Source organism: Papilio xuthus, unplaced genomic scaffold (genome assembly GCF_000836235.2).
Source record: "Papilio xuthus unplaced genomic scaffold, Pxut_1.1 DF825946.1, whole genome shotgun sequence".
Taxonomy (NCBI): Eukaryota; Metazoa; Arthropoda; class Insecta; order Lepidoptera; family Papilionidae; genus Papilio; species Papilio xuthus.
In genome coordinates, this window is record NW_013532703.1 from 1,696,164 (window position 1) to 1,717,128 (window position 20,965).

At 32.4% G+C, this 20,965-nt stretch overlaps 1 protein-coding gene across 2 annotated transcripts in view; it reads right to left on the reverse strand.

Moving 5' to 3' along the window:
* The window catches only part of ced-6 (PTB domain-containing adapter protein ced-6), a 47,245-nt gene that overhangs the window by 19,055 nt on the left and 7,225 nt on the right, over positions 1-20,965 (reverse strand). Inside the window, exon 1 of one of the 2 annotated variants that reach the window (XM_013321437.1) lies at positions 20,058-20,320. The exons of the other annotated variant lie outside the window; for it this stretch is intronic. Within the exon in view, the coding sequence (XP_013176891.1) occupies positions 20,058-20,152 (95 nt within the window). The 5' untranslated portion in view covers positions 20,153-20,320. Of the gene's footprint in view, positions 1-20,057; positions 20,321-20,965 lie in introns of those variants that run through there. 2 annotated transcript variants of the gene reach the window in all.

Consider the following 20,965-nt stretch of genomic DNA (forward strand, 5'->3'; position numbering starts at 1 on the left):
CATTGACCCAAACGTGTGAAGGTTTTACAACATAACGGTGACTATTTACTGGTTTAAAACACAATAGCTGTGACAGTGTTTGAGGTTATTTAACACAATTTAAGCTTACATTTAAGCATTTATATAAATAGTATTAGTAATATTAATAAAATTTACCAAGCATTGTATATTTATTCAAAAATCTAGACAAATAAATGTGAAATTCAAGCATATTAATTTGGATATACCAGTTTTCGAAATCGATTTATTATTTTTAAATATAAAATAAATTAACTTTCGTTTGCTAAATTAATTTGAACCACTTTATTTTCTAGTACCATATCCCCTGACATGTAGATATGAAATCTCGAGTGCATACAGCGAACATTCTAACCGGTTATTTACATTTATGTCTGTACATCTTTGTTGGACTATGAAGGTTTAAGTGACTGGTCGTTTTGGCAACATTTAATACTGGTTGATTTTTACAAGTATAGAGTTGGGAATAAATTATCGATAAAAATATCCTAGTGACTTCAAGCATTAGTTACTAATAAGTCTGTAATTTAAATCACATTTTAAGCCCATATACAGATGAATGATTACTTCTATTAGATAATTAAGTACCCACTAAAGAACTTCAAAGGGTACATGAAACAATGAATCAAAATGAATATGTACGAGTTGTTGACTAAATCTATAATAGAATCAGGAATGTGGAATATATCAGGGACTCAAAAGCAACGGTATGCAGTGACTCAGTAATTGTGAAGGCAAATTGCTTTATTTCGATGCAAAACTGCAGCTATACGTAATAAAAGAAGATTTCTTTGTCTTCAGTAAGGAAAAAAATAAGTTGTTCTTTGTTGCAAATTACCGTAGGTAGACGTTAATTTATATGATTGGGTGTAAATAGAATCTTACTATAATAATATTATAAATGCGAATGTTTGGATAGATGGATGTTTGTTTGAAGGTTACTAGAGAACGGCAGATGGATTTGTTTAAAATTCGTCATAGATGTAGAACATAGTCTGGAAGAACACATAGGCCACCAATTTAGTTTTTTTTTAATTCCGCGCGGACGGAGTCGCGGGCGACAGCTAGTGTACAATGATATTAAAAGCATATAAAACGTGAGTAAGAGTTAAGCGTAACTTTAGAAAGGTCTGAAATAAATGAAGGTCAAAATAATGCAAGGTCAGTGAAAATGTGTCAGCGAACAAATTCACAATGGTTGGCGCATTTTTTTCAGCCGTCTACTGCAAATCGGTAAATCAAATTACGACCTAAGAATGATAAATAAACTCGTGCTATAAAATATTGAAATTTTGCCAACAATGTGACGATATTATCGTGTGTTTTCACTGCCGAAACACTACTCATTATCGTCCAAAAGTAAGCTAAGAATATGTTTTCATACAAATGTCACGTCGGTAGAAAACACTGACGTAAAAGACTTAGAAATGAGTAGTGAATTAAGCATCCTAAATGGGTACATAATTATTATATAAATATTATTTGTATATGAATAGTAATTAGTATCTATGATGGCAAACAAGCATTTCCAAACATTTAACCCAAATAAAACGATAACCTCTGTGAATGTATTAAGAATTGGGTCAGTTGATTGCAACCATCCGACCCGCTCTGCCGGAGATAAAGTCACTGTGTATTTTATAGATAATAGAATATTATACGCAGCTATTCCTGTTTGTATTATTTATTGACGGAAAATTTAAACATAGTAGAAATCGCTTAACTCGTCATCGCCTCATCTTTTATAGCGACCAAAATAATAGCAAACAATGATACCTACAATTTAAAAACATGAAAAAAATTATGTCGGAATAACTCATTCTCCCCAAATATCTTATACGTACGTAAATCTATTGCGCATTGTAATGTGAAGCCACGTGTATTAATCCTGTTGAAGCAAAAATATCGATAAATATATAGCGCATCACTATTACGCAGCTGGATAATTTATTTTTATAAGTACGTAAATTAAACTCGTGTTAATAAAATATATTTTGCTCTTCACCTGTTTTTACCTACGCCTTTAAATAAAATTAAAAAAAAACTATTTTTGACATTCCAATTGTGACATTCAAAGAGCATTGACTGCTCTTTGCCTTTGTTGTTTATGGTCCTTACTTATTTGTAAGATTTTATTTTGCAATAAAATTGTTATCTTCTTTATTATGGTCCTAAAAGGATTTTATCCCCAACGATCTAGATGAATAACTCAAATAAGTATCTTTGGATATATGTAAATATTTATGTGTAAACTAGCTGTCACCCGCGACACCGTCCGCGCGGTATAAAAAAAGGTTCCTAAAGGGTTTTCCCGGCAATTATTAGAATTTTTCTCACCTTTTAAACCTTCCCTACACCTTCATGAACATTTCAAGACCAAGATAAGATGAATCCGTTCAGCCGTTCTCGAGAAAGATATTGATACAAGCATTAGGTTTTAAGATAACTTCTTACTTAATTGAAAGAGAAAGGTAAAAAATCTCTACGAACAGTATATTTAAATTAAATAATTAACATTTTATTACACCATTTATTGGACAATGTTATTAAATATGTATATACAATTAAAGAATTAACAGCATATGACGTTTTATTATATATATGCAAAAGAAAGTCGTGTTAGTTACACTATTTATAACTCAAGAACGGCTTTACCGATATGGGTGAAAATTGGTGAAGAGGTATCTTAGAGCCAGAAGACGAACATAAGATACTATTTATTAATTTTTTTTTCTCAAATTTATGCCTTGAAGAGTTGCTTTCTATTTAACTTACTAATATTATAAATGCGAATATTTAGATGGATGTGAGGTGGATGGATGAATGGATGGGCTACACTAATTAAGTTTTTTTTATATATCCACGCGGACGGAGTCGCGGGCGGCAGCTAGTATTAGTAGTAGAATAAAAGCAGAGAATTTATCCCTTATTTTTTTATTCAAATGGTATTTTGTCGATATTATAATCATTGTCATGTTAATTATATGTAAAATAAAGGCGTGTTAAGATTCTATCTTAATCCAATAACGTGCCCTTCGTGAGGAATCTTCGTGTAATAAACTTATTTATTCTTCATCATTATGCGACAATATAAGATTATAATAATATTGTATATTAATTTATTTGGTATCTTACATTGTATATTTACTATCTATTTAACTCAGTCGACAGATAAAAAAATTGTAAAAGAAAAAAATAAAGACCCGGATACACGTTCAAACATGTTTGGCAAAGGCTGGTAGGATTTCTGATGACATGACACAGGAATCCTGGCCTATAAGGTATGATACATTTTTGATCTTAGGGTATACCTACGATGGTTGAACGTTTGTTTAGATGTTTAATTTAAACATCGTCCTGTAGCCGAAAATAGAGCTGTCAATTTGTACAATAGAATGACCTTATATTACTATCAAACGATGAATCAATCAAATTCGTCTTACGGAGATCACCGTGCCAGGCTGAACCACTACCGGCTTGAATTTGATCAAATAATTGGCCAAATTGTTGTCAAGATGTTGGTACAACAATTGGGAACGCAAGTGAGCTGACCTCGTTGGGTCACGCGTGGAACATATGTCTAAGAATTTAGGTACAAAAGGTACTAAAATAACTCTATACCAGTGGTTCCCAAACTTATTTTGTCTACTGCCCGCTTTGAGAATAAATATTTTTTAGAGCCCCCATATTTTCACATATTTAAAAACCACTATAACTTCAAATTAAATTAATTATTTATTGCGACCTATATGTATATTAACGGAGAATTCTAAACGAAACTTTTACTATAACCCGCAACTTGTATCCTGCAGCGCCCACAAGGGGGTGTTATCGCACACTTTGAGAAAGACTGCTCTATACCTTTCTAATGTCATCTGATTTACTTTTTTCCTATTTTAAGACATTATTAGTTATAATTCTTTGGCGAGAATGGCGCGCTTTCGTTACCAAGTCAAGTGTCAGAATGATTAGTGAGGGGAACATAAACGTTGACATTTTAGTAAGGCTAGTGTTGCGCCCATACACCGGCACAGTGAACGATTTTCTTCCTAACACTATAAAGAAATAAATTATTGGAAATACTCTAAGGTTTTTAATTCTATGAATGTTAATTTATTGCTGAATAAAATTACTATGATCCGTTTACCTTTAATTAAATTTACTTTAAAAATTGTATTTGAGTTTCTACATATTTTTAACATTTTTCAAAAGCTATCAACTTAAAAATTGTCTGATATTTGTAGCTAAACTTACAATAGTTCTTACTTCATCCTAATACATACAAATGTATGGATTTTTTATTTGTGTTAAAGATAAAAATAACACTTGAAATGCGTTAAGCGTTTAGAGAAGACATAGACGATTTTCCTTTCGTAAACTTTTGCATCACAACAGCAATGCCATTTGTTGCGTGCATTCCCATGTGCTAGACAATGTTTTTGTACTAAAATACAATGAGGTTCACACTGCGCCGTTTGCAAAAAAACGTTTTATACGTAATTGACTGTCAGTGAGGTAATTTATTACTGTTCGATATCCGGGTTCACTTTTTACTATCCAGCTTTTCCACGACTTTATTAGTCTAATAAGTGAAGTTACTTATTGTTCAACACTCTTGTAGTTTATTGAACCATAGATAAGAGTTTAGTTTATTTGGTAAACTCGAAAGACAGGCATGAAGTGGATAAAATTTTGCATTTTGTCTGATGAGCTTGCGTTTAGTAGGCTTAATTTTAATCCACGTTTTCATCCCACCTTTTTCTTACAAGGAAATAAAGGAGGGACATATCCACTATCTGTGTGTGTCCACCTTCGTTAATTAATGGTAGGCAATGCATAAGCAATCACAGATGTTCATAGGCAGTGATCGAGTTGGAAACTTATTCATTTGCCACCTTATAATATGAAAAAAACATGAAATAAATTGCATTTAGTTATAGTATATGTTCCGGCGGCCAGTCATAGACGGTTTACATCATCGCAAAGCATGTCTAGGTCACAGGCGTTATTCTACATGAGCACGACAACTCGATAAACAGAAAAATAAACACCAACTTAATAACACTGGCATAATATAAGTTACGTTAAAATGTTACATGAAAAAAAAAACAGTTTATTCCGTTCCACAAGAAGAATAATATGTCATAACAAACTTTATTTAAACTAATTTATCTGTGGTCCTGTGCTCTTATAATTCACGAAAAATCCTATGATATCCCTTTGTCTTAATCTGTCAAATAGAACACAAATATCCGCGAAAAACCGTTCTGATTGGTCCTGATTATAAGACTTCATTGAGTTACCACTTTCCTTATTCGCTTGTATGGTGTTCTCATAATAAAATTAAGTTTGATATCGACATATACCTATCAATAATAAATAATTTGAATTTACCTTGAAGATGTATTACAAAAAGTTTTTGCAGTGGACGAGAATTTTTTTTTTATTATTATAACTGATCTTTTGCCTCTTATAATCACCTTGACGACTGATGATTCGTTATTTACCAAGTTATGTAAATGCATGACGTGGTAAGGTATTATGAAATTGTATATAATTGAATATAAATACACTATAACTGTATTCGAATTTTTGCTTTATTGATAAAAATATTTTTAAAAATAATAATAATATGATTTTCCCTTTAAAATCATCAAACAAAACTGGGTACAGTTAGGAAGAAATTCAGTCACTATGCCAGTTTATCGGCGCAACACAAGCCTTATTAAAATCTCAACGTTTATGTCCCCTCACTAATCATTCTGACACTTGACTTGGTAATGAAAGCGCGCAAAAGGACTCTAACTAATAATGTCTAAAAGTACAAAAGTAATCATTCTAAGTTAGTTTCGAAATATTTCAACAGATTTTTAACTTTTTTTTATAGAAATTATAAGTATATCTCCTGCGACAATTCCCAGGTTCGTCAACTTTAACAATGGGAGGCGTGATATCTTTCACATTTAACCTCAAAACGGCTGCCATTTTCGCAAAAGCAGTTAGACGTCGTCGGTTTGAAACTGAATAGCGCTCGACCTTTTCGCTTCGTTAAGGATTATTTATAGCAGCTTTGCCTTTCTATTTAATGTTAATACATAGGTGATCTAAATTTAAATTTTAAGATAATTTAAGAACAACTAACATTAAGAAAATTTTCCAGAATTTTATAACATATTCTTACTAATATTATAAATGAGAAAGTTTAGATGGATGGATGTTTGTTACAAGAGTGCGTTCAAAGTGGCTCATCGGATTTAGCTGAAATTTTACATTGATGTAGAATATAGTCTGGAAGAACGCATAGGCTATTTTTTTCATTCCGCGCGGACGGAGCCGCGTGCGACAGCTAGTATAGCATTAATGGATTTTTTTGTTCAAGATTTTTAAATAAGGAAAAGATAGCTTCTCAGAATGCGAGTAGAGGGAAATACTGTTTGCGATATTTTATCTATTATCCTTTTACTATACAGCATGTTATAAGAAAGTTATTTTTTTTAGATAGCGTTTTTATCTAACTAGCTGTCGCCCCCGACTCCGTCCGCGCGGATATATAAAAAACCTTAATATATAGATAAGTTAAGTAAAAAGAAGCTCTTCAAGACATAATTGCGAAAAAAAAAAATTGAATAAATAGTATCCTATGTCCGTCTCCTGGCTCTAAGCTACCTCCTCACCAATTTTCAACCATATCGGTAAAGCCGTTTTCGAGTTATAAATAGTGTAACTAACACGATTTTCTTTTATATATATAGATTTAGTAAATGCAGAAGAGGATTAAATTAAATTAAGAATAATAGTTATTTGTAGGGAAAGAAAGAACACCTTTAAAACTTTCACCTGCAAACGTTGATATTTGTTTTTCGTCTCTGATCTACAAATCCCTAGCTATAAAGCTTTTGTTTTATTAAAGTGTAGCTCACGTTTAGAAAGTGGTGTAAGAATAGATTATGACGGAAATCAATGTCTGTACAGTTAATAGTTGAACGGATGAATCAAGAGACACTTGTATTTAAAGACACTTCGCAAGAGACACTTGTATTCAAGAGACACTTCGATGTTTACCCGTGTAGTGTCTTAGACTATACCAGTAATCTTTTTGATCATTACAATGATCTACATTTAACCCTATCATGGACCATGTTTGCATGTTAAGCCGTTTGTTCCGGCCACACTGTATTACCCAAGCGAGCAATTACGGTTAAACTCGGACGAAGGACTTGTGGATTATTTTTGGAACAACATTGACAGTTATTATAAATTATACAAGATTTTGTGGCTGTTAATAATGATGTCACACTTAAAAAAACAGACGAATTGACAACCTCCTTATTTTTGTCGTCTTTTTTAATACAGAAGGGGACAAATAAGCAGCGTGAACATTGAGGTGTTCCTCGACGCCTATGGACATCTGCAAAACTAGAGGAACCGCGGATTAGTTGCCGGCCTTTGAGATGGTGATACGTTCGTTTCCTGAAGGACCCTAAGTTGTAGCAGTTTGGAAATACCGCCAAGGTAAGACATGACAAGACCACAACGCTGCTGTGTGACGTAGAAAATAGTCGGATTTAAAGTGACGTACAAACACCTATCTTTCAGTATTCCTGCATAGTATGATACGTACAATTTATAAACACTAAACGATTTTTATATATTTTTATCTTTAAAGGAATATCCCGAAACAACATTAAAAGATTGTTGACTCCATAGTATTGATATTAATGTTTATATTTAGAATTTTATCGATATTCGTGTTCATGTTTTTGCATACGAACGAATGGAAGTCTACATAACGATATATTTTACATATTTGGATGCATTAACTTGTTTTCGTTAAAGGGACTTCGGTGCAGTAAACATTATACATTTAGATTTTACTAGCTGTCGCCCGCGATTCCGTACGTGCGAAATAACAAAAAACATAATCAGTAGCCTATGTGTTACAGACTACATGTATGTAATTGTTTATGATTTCATGGTCCAATACCTTTGTTCTTTTTTCGTGGGATAGTGTTTTTTTTTTTATAACAGAAGTGGGCAAAAGAGCAGTGGGAACACTGAGGTGTTCAACGAACGCCCATAGACATCAGCAATACCAGAGGAACCGCAGATGCGTTGCCGGCCTTTGAGATGGTGTGTTACAATTAACTTGATAACTCTATAACGGTTCAACACATCCAATTGAAATTTGGCATAGATATAGAACATAATCTCGAGTAACACGTGAGATAATTTTCATTTTTTTTAATTTCTGTGCAGACGAAGTCGACGACAAAAGTTATATATAAAAGTTAAGGAACATTTAACTATAAACCTGATGTTTAAAGTTACAAGGAAAGGTAAAAGTGAAACAGTTTCTCCGTACTCCCCTTTCAAGGTACTAATGAAAGTGAAGTCTTAGATTGTAGGTATTAATTTACGTAGCTTAGAGTTTATATAGAAAATTATAAACCTGTTTAATTAAAATATTATATGGCATCATGTTCAAAGTATTCATAATAATCTTGTTTGCCTCTCTATAACGTCTTTAATTTACACATGTTTTGATACAGATTCTTCATTGTTGTTAAACTTGTTAAGAAACATATTGTTATGTAATTTATGGCAATTCTAGTGGTCGCCCATGATTTCGTCTTCGCGAAAAAAATCAGAGTAGCCTATGTGTTCTTCCAGATTATGTTATATATAATATGTATGTCAAATTTCATCGAGATCTGTTCAGCCGTTGCGGAGATACCTTCAAAATTACATCCATCTAAACATTCGCATTTATAATATTAGTAAGATATATGGGTGCTTCGGTAGTGGTAACCAATTTAAAGATATTTTCTAATAAAATAAGGTGGTAAAAAAGCAAGTGACCACCTGAATTCGATGACGAAAATTCGAGGCTATTTTGCAGCCGATTCGATACAATATAGCGATGCATCATGCACACATCTGCAATTATATGGATTGCTTAACTTTAATCGATGGAGGACGGGATGCACAAAAGGAGAAAATTTTCTTTTCCCATCCTTTCTTTATAAAGAATTTTACGACATGTGATCTTTACAAAATTTATTGGGAGAAAATCATAAAGTCTTTTGTTTTACAGACACAATCTATTCATAAAGAAGTAATAAAATATTTACAGTACGCAATTACTTGACTAGACGTTGAAAGACGAGAACGCATTTAGGCCTGCACTTTGTGTACAGCATCCCAACAAAAACACAACAAATTCTATCTTTGGATTTAGAACATTGCTGACATTTGCTGTAAATAGATTGATATGTTAGGAATATTATTCCGGTGATATATCAGTGTAGATTGAATTTATTATTTTCAAGTATGTATACTAGTTTTGCTCGCGACACCGTTTGCGAGGAATTAAGAAAAATGTAATTAGCCTATATGTTCTACATTATGTTCGTCTTCTATTCCTTTCATCAAGATATTATGCAGTTCTGAAGATACCTCTAAACAATCATCCATCCATATTTTAATGCGATATATTTAGATGCTTAATTTGTGATAGTAGTCGATAACAAATCAAAATTGTTTCTAGTTTTAAATAAACTGTTTCAACTTGATTTAATAATTCTAAATATAACTTCGGTTATCGAATTATTTCAAGGCTTAAAGCAATAGAATTAGACACGCTAAATATACTTTCTCAACAAGCTCTCGAAAGGTAAGGCTCCGAATTTAGTACAACGCGCTTTGTATTGCGAAATGTAATTCCAGTTGAGTCATACAATTGTGTGTTTTCTGTGACTATAAATATTTAGTAAAGAGAAGTATGGAAAAGGAATAGGTGCCAACCTACCTTAAGGATACATACAGGATGATGATTATTCACAACCGAATTTGTGTATGTTTAGATGGAGGTTTGTTTGAAGGTATCTCCAGAACGACTGAATGAATCTTGCCGAAATTTGACATAGATGTAGAACATAGTGTGGAAGAACACATAGGCTACTTATTAAGTTTTTTCTAATTCCGCGTAGATGGAGTCGCGGGCGACAACTAGTTAAATACTAAAGACAAAATGCAATACCATTTTTAAGTGAAATGAACTTAACATCTTAAGGTTTTCCCCGCATGATGTGTATGCGTGGTTTTCCTTGTACAAAAACTGTAGGTAAAGCTAGTGACATAAATATAATTGCTTTATCTTATATATAAAATACTCATGACAAAATGTTATTTGTACTCCTCCGACGGCTTTTTTAATTTTGTTGAATTTTATATGCATATACAGTAGGTCTGAGAATCGGCTATTAAATACGGAGACAGAGTCGCGGGCGACAGCTAGTTTAATATGATTAGATTTAAATCTTATATGTTACGTGTTTTCTCTAGTAGTTATTTAGACTTATTATTAACTAGCTGTCGCCCACGACTCCGTTCGCGCGGAATTTAAAAATAAAAGGTAGCCTAAGTGTTCTTCTAGAATATTTTCTATATTTGTGCAAAATTTTATGAAGATCTGTTGAGCCGTTTCTGGGATACATTCTTTCAAACATCCATACATCTCATCATCATCAGACAAGACAATTCTATTAGTTTAGATGTTTATACTCTCGAAAAACAAACAGAATAGTATCTTTGTTTTCGTTAAAATTCACTGATTACGTAACGTATATAATTTGTTTAACTAATAACAGCTTGTTATCAAATAAAAAACGATTTTTTACAACATCGATTAAACACGTCGACATTGCGTAAGCTTAATTGTCTGTTGTTTTCTTTGGTTGTAACTAATGTACTCTTACTAACAGTGGGTTTTCTTAGACCAAAATCTCCGTATACAATTACAGAATAAGCGCACATTTGCGTTTATGGTGTGTGTCAACGGCACATTGAACTGTGTTACGCAAATAATTGGCGGCAAATTCGCCATCTTGTAACAGCTGTTTTACTTCCAAGTGAATCGTTTTTTTTACGGAATAGTATGACAAATTCATGTGATTCTCACTATAAATTAATAGGCAATTTCTTGGTAATGGCAGCTTTTGCTTCGTACCGATTTAAACGCGACTGCGGTGTTAGACAAAGTGCATTCTCTTCGAAGAGATTCCATAACGAACTTCAAAACTACTAGTCCCAAACATCAATTAGGCACAATAAGCTTCGTCTTATTGCCAGTTTATGCATAGAGGTCAATGTGGCTCTAGATGATCTGATGTTTTGAAACTGGTTTGTTTTGACAGGGAGCACTAATGTCCCTAGGGCACTGGATACGGGGGGATCCAGCGCCTGAGGCTGAAGGTAGGTGGTGCCCCATAGTGGAAGCTGCTTCGGCAGCTGACGCAGGCGAGGTCGCAAAAGAACGCGCAAGCGTTCCCGTGGCCTCGCCATGATGCGTAGGAGGAACAGAGGGGTTTAGTGGGTATGCTTCCCATCCGGAAGAGAATCCCACATAACTACCGCGTCACCCCCGGGGCGCGGAGTATGCATAAAGCATTCCCCTCTGAAAAAAAAGGGAGCACTAATGAACTGATTCCCACCAGATCATATTATTGGAGTATTATGACGTTTTCTTCGACTCGTATCCTGCCTCGTAGTGTCATAGAATATACAGTCAGGTCTTATTGTTTTTAATTAACAATTGCTAATACAATAGGTCCATTTATAAATTTTGATGTGTAAAATTTAAACGCGCAGATTCAGGGTTATATTACAATGATACATTGATATGATCAACGTCTTATTGTTTCTCTCAGTGAATATAGTGAATGTTAATTTATAAATAATTTTGTACATTATGAATTAAATTAAACTTTGTTAATTTTGGATTCAAGTCGCGTAGTCTTGAATAATCTTAGCAAAATAAGGCAACAACTTCCTTATGCGTAGACTAATAGCCTAACCTAGAAAGAATTTATAAATATATGTGCTTTAAAATATAATCTACAAATGTTTGAATAATTTATATATATATAATATATAAATCAATTGATGTTAGTTAATCTCGCTAAAACTCGAGAACGGCTGAACGGATTTGTCTTATCTTGGTCTTGAAATGTTCGTGAAGGTATAGGGAAGGTTTAAAATGTGAGAAAAATTAGAATAGTTGCTGTGAACTAATTAATTTGTTTTTAATTCCATGCGGACGGAGTCGCGGTTGTCAGCTAGTAGAAAAATAAACCTGGCCTTTCCAAGATTGTAATATTTATTTATATTTAAAAAGAAAAACATTTAAGTAATACCAGGATAAAGGAGAAATCACTTTATTTGAAACTGCTCATTGTAGTGGTTTTATCTTTGTTTATATTACAATGCAAATTAAAGCTTAGTATAAGTAGATAAAGTTGTTTATTGTTTGATAAAGAATGCTTACAGTACGGTTTGTGTGTATTGTTTGCATTGTTTTGCGTTACTTATGGTGCAAATATTACACATTTCTGTATATTTCTTGTAAAATGTACGATAATAAAGAGTATTTACTGTGGTTTTCATGTTTATTATTGTAAATAAATTAATAAAATTGGTCATATGCTGCAATAGGACGTTTAATAGTACTTTGTGTGTGTAATTTAAATACTAACGCTCCACGTATAGGCGATCTTTTTAACACGTTAGCTGCCATGTCGGACTATATGTCCGACAAGCTAATGTTTCAATCAGGCCGTGTCGGACTACGTGTCCGACAAGCCATATTTCCATTCAACACCTCGTTGTGGCTTTTTAATCGAATTGTTGTATACAGCGTGACCCGCAAGGGCCCAATGAAATGGTTTTGGACAGAAATTAAAAAAAAAATTGTTTTTCGAAAAATCATTCTGGCAGCTAACATTTTAAAGACTGTTTAGCGAGTTTAGGTCCGAATTTTTTAAATTGAAATTACGAATAACTTTTAACTCTAACTTTAACTCTACTTTTTAAAACAAGTATAAAAATAAGCATTATTCGTTACATACCAGCATTTATAAATTTGCACATAATTCCGTGTGCAATGTTAAAGGAAACAAAGACATTTTGCGGAAAATATGCAAAGATGTACGAATAATATATATCCGAGCTGTACACGTAAAAAATACAACGTAATGGTTAATAATAAAGCCGCCCATACACGTAGCGTTGTCAATGTTGACTTCCGCAAATCAAACGTGTTATGAAGCGTGGTAACAAAGAACTGTATTGATAATGTTTCTTTGTTTTTATTACATTAAAATTGCACAAAGCATTAATTGTTGTTACGACTTGGTAAAATTGAATGGGGATTACAGTCTTACTAATATTATAAATGCGAATGTTTTGGATGGATGGATGTTGGTTTAAAGATATCTCCAGACTGGCTAAACGGATCTAGGTTAAATTTGATATATATGTCGAACACAACCTGTAAAAACATATAAGTAACTAATTAAGTTTTTATTTTAACTCAGCGCCGACGGAGTTGAGGGTGACAGCTAATATTATATAAGTCCAAATAATTGCTGGATTAGTTTAAAATTTTATAGAATTTAAGAATTTCTATTTTGTATTTTTTATCTATCAAATTAAGGAACGTATAATACGAACGTTGTATGTAGGTCATAATGGTCATAATTATGGTTAGTTACCCGTGTGTGTCATAGCCTTACCGTTTTACGATAGACACTGGATTCGAAACAAAGAATCCTTTGTTCCCAGATTACTGCAAGGAAGAATAGATATCAAATGATCCGGTGTTACGCCTAAGGGTTATTCAATCAAGTCTATTTGTTTGACATTAGCATTCACATACGAGGTACTATCGAGTGTGGATATGTCGGTACCGGGCGGTGCGCGCGCGAATGCATTGTTGGCAAGATGTTATGATTGCACCCGCGCCGGCGCTAGTCACCCGTTAGTACGTATCTATGTACGTTATGAGATGAGAAAAACTTTTACCTTTTTTTATAATAATAAGCTTTCATCCACCAAGGTCATATAAATTTATTAATGTTATAGTCAAACCAGTTTGGGCCAGCCCAATGAGAGGCGCTGCTGTCGGGGATTCTGTAAAAATATGTAAAACCTTCATGGTTACAGAAACTGGCATAAAAGAAAAACATTATATGACAGTTAGGTTCGAAAACTATTTTGTGAGACTTTTTTGACTATGACAGGAGAGCGCTAGTGAGCTGTCATAATTTAGTTTGACTTATGCCCACCGGGACTGATATCTTCGTCTGTCTATAAATGTTATTTGGGACTATCCTGTCAGTCGGCTTAAAATGTAATCATTGTTTTAAGGTATAGATTAAAAAGAAATATTCATTATTACCTAAGTCTTACCATTCCTGTCAATTGTTTTTTTTTTCAATAAGGAGTTCCTAATAGTAAATTGCGTTCCGGGTACTATAATGTTGTATTTACGTGCGTTGCATAGACGGTTGCAATATTACGTATAAATACGTAAAACTTCCTTATCGTAACAAGCGTTTGTTAAATTAGCAATAATGTAATGATTATTTTATTATTAATAGAATTATTTTACTACAAGACCACACAAAGGTGGCATTAAATTTAAAAGAAATGACAGAATAATACCAGAATAGTTCGTAGCGTCTGCTCATTCAAGGTCATAGTTTGCACCTATGCCAGTCTGAAATTCACTTTATAGAGATGTTCTATATTTATTTTAATAATTATACCATGAATATTAATATTATTTTTGCAGATTAAAAAGATTAAAATTTTTATAAATTGCAATAAAAATGCAACTGGCCAGCAATAACTGAAATAGTCTTCAATAGCTGTTTAGTAATCGGCAGATGCGGTATTAAATAATTTCAGCAAAACGGCCTTAAATTTGGCAACAATGCCACTCCTATGTGTAAGGTGACCAAGGTTTGGCAAAAAAATCGATAGAATTTTCGGGAATAATATAACTATTTTATTAAAGACTCCAGTCTATTATTTTGTCCTTAAATTTTTTATTTTTAAAAACGATAAAAAATTTCTTACTGTATTCCGATTAAAAACCCTGCATATTGACGTAAAAATTAGAATTTCAAATAAATTGATTTGGATTAGTATATCCAGAATTATGTTAAATATTTACCCTGTGTAAAAAAAATCTAAAAGTTCAGGAAAGTCCGCAAAATTATCAGAAGAATGGACACCCTGTTTAAAGAACCTACTTGCACAATGGAATGCTGCAGTGCATTCGCAACAATTAGCAGTATAATAGACGCATATCATGTTCTTTTACTCAATACATTAAGTGGAGCGATTGGTTAACATTGCTTTTATTCGTTTTCGATGTTTTATTTGTTACAACTCCGTCCATCATTTAATAAGACATACTTCAAAATTGTTAGCTAGCTTCAACACATTCTTACACTAATTCTATCCAAATTTTTTTATGTTCTAGTGTTGTACTAGTTTCGATATTTTGTCAGAAATATCCTATTTTTTTAACAAAAAGATGGTTACCATTGAAATATGATTAGTCCTTTAGTATAGTATTATTGTGCGGTAGATACATACTTTAGATTTTTTTTATAATCGCGATTTAATCATTGAAAGGTTTATTTAGTAATGGTGTAACATTAAAACTGTAAATATAGCATTTTAATACGCCAGTTTAGAAGCTTAAATTTTATTCTAATATAAAATCTTAGGTTCGAATCATTACATGGCAAAATGCGTAGTATGCTTTATGATATCTAAGAACAAGTTAAAATAGTTGTGTCGTCGTTAAAAATAACCAAGCCATGCGCATGCGCATGCGCCGCTCAGACAAAGGAGACGCGCATTTGACCTCCACTCACCTATCTTTATGCATAGTTTATTTATTGCGAAATAAATTATAAATCCTACTCAGATATTGAATTTGCAATCATAAATTCAACTTATAGCAAAATACATCTTAAATTATTATATGACCCTATACTATTCCAAAGATTTTCTAATGTACATTTTTGTAACAAAGAAAAGAAGGAAAAAATCTCGTTTTTTTTTTTACCTAGAAATAATCAAGATTTTTTTTTATGAAAACGATTTTAAAAATTTGACTTCGAACAACTGATGTAGGTTTCTGAGTAAAAAAACATAGCAAATGCTAAGTGGTGCAATAATAAAGGTTTAATGATTACTTAAACTAAGGGACTCCCTTGTTGACTAACGAATCAGCAGTAGTAAATGTCTAAAGCTATAAAATTCAGATAAATCATATTTATACCGTTTTTTTATAAATGTTTCATTATAAAAATAAATATATCGCTGCAATAGAGGTAGAAAATGTTTTAGTGGTTTAAAACATAAACAGAATTATAAAATTTTCATTTTATTGCATCCGGAATGATGTACCGTGTGGTATCCATCAAAATCATCTTTGAAGATAAAACACATATGTTTACTTTTAAATCGTAATTCCACATTAACTGCAAAATAAAAAAAATGCTGGTTAAAAACAACATTTTTTTCTCTAATAACATTTGACCGGACGATAGGATTATAGTGACTGAAACAAAAAAAAAAACTTCTCTGTGATCATTAAAAAAAAAAGTAAAAAAACATACGAATTGAGAACCTCCTCCTTTTTGAAGTCGGTAACTAAAGAGTAAGCTGATATAAAAACGGCTAAACACTCACGTATATTCGCTCGGTGGCGGCACCGACTAGTTTCGAGCCCATCGGGGGCCCTTCATCAGGATGAGTGGTACTGGCAATATCTCACGCACGCAGCGTAGCCGTTTTTATGTCAGTTTATTATAATGTCTCACGAAAGTTTGAATAATTTAATTGGTAACTAAAGAGTTCCAAATTTAAAAAAATTAGCTCGTTGAAACACAAGCTGATATCAGCTATTTACAAAAACTATCAATAAAAACGATAATATTTATAGTTAAATACTTATTTATATAAATAAAAGACTCGTGTATTGTCCGCTCGAGTCAAGGCCATGGAGATCACGAAGGCTAACACAAGAGTGTAGTTACGTCAGACACATATAGTAATTAATATATGTGTAAACTTGTTTTGTATCAACACTTCACTGAGAGAACATACTGTATACTACATTTGAAACGAACATGTTCGTTTCCAGGACCTCCATGTCACGAATCGCTAGAAATATTTCAACCAAAAATTGTTTTATTTAAATTCTTTTAACCTGGAGATTTATATTAAAAATAAATATTGTAAAAAATCTGTTTTACTGACCCTACCTTATAATTTCCGATTTGATATATGACGTCACAATATGGCGCGGGTTCGTGCGCATTCTTATTTGTGAAGTCTCAAAGATTTCGTAGTTCCAAGTATCGTGGCAATTGATCCGTGACCGACCAGAGGTCGCAGACATTATGCATTTAACTTTGAGATAAATATTAAAATAGTGTTTAAAATTTAAATTAAAACTTAATTTTAGCGATTTTCTTATATCTTTACAAAAACACTCTCGTTCCCTTTGAAAAAAGAAACCTTCAAAATGGACTTTATGTATTTTATATTACATACAATTCGTAAATATGAGAAAGGATCGTAAAGTATTTTTCTTACCGCCCGATAACTAGGATGTTCAAAAAATCTAAAAAATAAAAATCACACGTTTTGTTTTTATAAAAACTTTTTGCTTGTAAACTCTGGACGTTATATAGGAGTTTCAATGTTAGCAATTTAATTAGTTTAATAAAGGAATAAAAGTAGAAGGCCACTGTCGTGTAGAAGGTAGATTTCAATGTCTCTGTACACGGACAGTGAGAGTTAACAGAGCGAGCAGGAGACTCAAGAAACAAGTTTATATTTCCTCAATTCAAGTGCATATGACACTATATCTTTACTAGATATGAATGCCAAAGTCAAACGTCCAAATAAACATAGAGAAACCAAAAAAAAACTTTTTTTTAAATCAAAATTTAAGATTTATTCTCTAAACCTTAGAACATCCGAGCCGGATTTTGATAAAATAAATCCCAGCTTGATTCAATCACGCGTTTTTAAGAAAAAGGTTCTTGACAGACGGACGGACGAACAACAAAGTGATCCTAGGTTTCCGTTTTTTTTATGAGGTACGGAACCTTAAAAATTGACAAAATTCTATCCAGTAGTTTAGTGGAACGTACCTTTAAAGTACAGTATTTTTCAATCAGCTTGTATGTTCCTTCAGTGGAAACGGTTATAACTAGCCTAAATCATAAAATATTCTGATGTAATTGTTTCGTCCTTATATCAACAGTTACATAAGCGTATAAGACGAAACTGTCATCTCATCCATTGCTTACTACTCCTTCATAAAGTAATTACGTCTTCAATAATAAAACAAACATCTCTACAATCTTATGAAATAAAAAGCCATCGCCCGCGACGTCCGCACAGAATTAAAAGAAATAACTAGTAGCTTATATTTTTTTCTAGAATATTTTCTACGTCTATGCCAAATTTCAGCGTCCGTACAGCCGTTCTCGAGATACCTTCAAATAAACATCCATCCATCTAAACATTCGCAGTATTAGTAAGATAATACCAAACTATGTTAAGTATAATAACTGCAAATAAACGAATAAAACTCTGATAATTTTTCACAAAAAAAATGTAGATTTTTTTTATAGAAAGAAATCTGTATTATCATCAGATTTATAGCAACAAGTTTAAAAATTTAATTCAAGTAGAATGAATGTTTATAAAAATCGCTAACTACAAAATACGTTATTTTTATAACATACGATTTATTTTTTATTATTAAAATGTAATATTGAAATTGGAGCAGGCGACACCAGGCACGAACGTATAGTATACATAATATATTCAAATACAAAGCATATGTTACGTTTGTTTTTAAAATAACCCGTTTGTTTCCGAATGAAATCACCAAAATAGACTATTGTACCGTAAATACAGTTACTACAAAAGTAAACGGTTGTTAATTTTTTTTTTGTTTAATACTCCAACTTACTTGCAAGAACTTTTTGGTTGACGACGAAAAGGTCACTATTTCCAAGTAATTTAAAAGGTTAGAAGTTAAAAATTTGTAAATTTTATACCGCATTAGATGTCGCCCGCGAATAATGTACGCTCAGAATTTAAAAAAAAAACTTTGAAAATGAGTAACCTATGTGTTCTTTCAGACTTTGTTCTACATCTGTGCCAAATATCAGCCAGATCTATGAAGTCGCTCTGAAGATACCTTCGAACAAACATCCATTCATCCAAACATTCGCATTTATAAAACACAACTATATTTATTGAAATAAATCGGTGTCAACACTAAAAAAATTGTTCATATATTTGATTTAAGAATGTGGGTAGTATAAATAATTATCTGTTCATAGTTGCAGATATTTGTTGAAATTTAATTTTTATTTTGTTTTTAAACATGTGTGCCAGTATTAAATCTTTATAATACAAACTCGTATCAACATCGATCGGTATATTTCCCTTCTACATTTAAATTTAGAACACAAAATCATTATACTAAGAACTCATGCGAAGTTTGCACAAGATAACACGAGTGCATGGGGATAATTGTAATACATAATTAAAATAATTTTATAAGCAATTATAATGTACTTTATGAATACGTTACTCCTTAGTAGCCTTCATGTTAATTAAACGATCTAATCTGGCACGCGAGATGTGCAGAGCAGAGCACACTTATTTTTTGAAAAAAAAAAATGTTTTTTTTTAATGTTTAAAAGTATAATGGCAGTAGACATGCGGGATGTATGATTTAGATTTGATTAATTCATGTGGGGACTAACAATAGGGGAGCAATCAAAACGAAACTAAGATTTTTTTGGTATTATTTTTTGTTTAATCCATGTAAAATTGTTTAAATTACTTAGAAACTTCGTAACAAAATTGTATTACGAAATAAAAGTGGATAAATACAAAAAAACAAACATCGACCTCCGATCGCGACCTTATAGAGAGTCCAATGCAAATGTATTCCGACCTGTTCGACAAGATCCAAGAATATGCGTAGTTAACATTTTTTTTACATCACCTTTCTTTTAAATTACATCAAAACGCGCAAATTAATGAAATGTTGCGTATTTATTAAAAACCGGCTACAGATAATACATAAAAAATGCTGTACAAAATAACTGTATAGATGTTTGTGTAAATAAATAGAAACTAACCTTGAATTTGTTCTCGTCACTTTTGTTCCGTTAGCGCCAAATTCGATTTCGCTACCGCCGAAACTGGTCACCAATGGCACATCACCGTCAGCCATTTTTAAAAAAAATAAAATAGACACAGGCGTCTACACTATAAGTCCAAGCGCAAACGTGATGTACGACGGTAATTGTGATTTATGCAACTAATTCCGTGTAACGTATCACGATTGTTAGCGTAGGGTAAAGACGACCATCGCAGTCGACGTCCGCCGATGTACTGACAACTGACAGTGACGGACTGACCGATTATTTTATTGATGTAAATGTAATGATGAGCCTCAACTCGGGCCAGAGATAACAATATATGAGTCGGTTCTGTCACTGATAATTGGACCGCTTTATGCCTTATTGCTACATTTACTATTCATTTTTCAGTCAGGAAAACCTTTGTTTGTAACATGAATAACAGTTTTTCAATGGATTTTTCTCAATTAAAACTTTCTACTCAATTTTAGTAGACATTGAAGTAATTATTATGAGACTATCTTTCTATATCTAAGACTAGATATTAGGGTAGATATTTCTATCTAAAGTGTCCTAAAAACTCACGTGAAATAAAAATTATCTGTCATATCAGACCTAATTAATTGAAAAAATTGCGAGGTTACTATTGGAGTTTATTATTATAACTATTTAAAATATCTTTGATTTGACATATATATAGTCAATCTATATGTTCATCAAAGCGCATAGAAAGAGCACACGGTCATAAGGCTCTTCCAATTTAAAAGGATATGTCGTAATTTAAGATTTTAATCGCACCTCTCGTGTCTCAAGGATATTCTCCGTTAACGGTCTTGGTATTTATTCCAGTTGAGATTTTATAAAATCGCTCCTATATAAAATCCTTCCAAGAAAATGATAGCAAA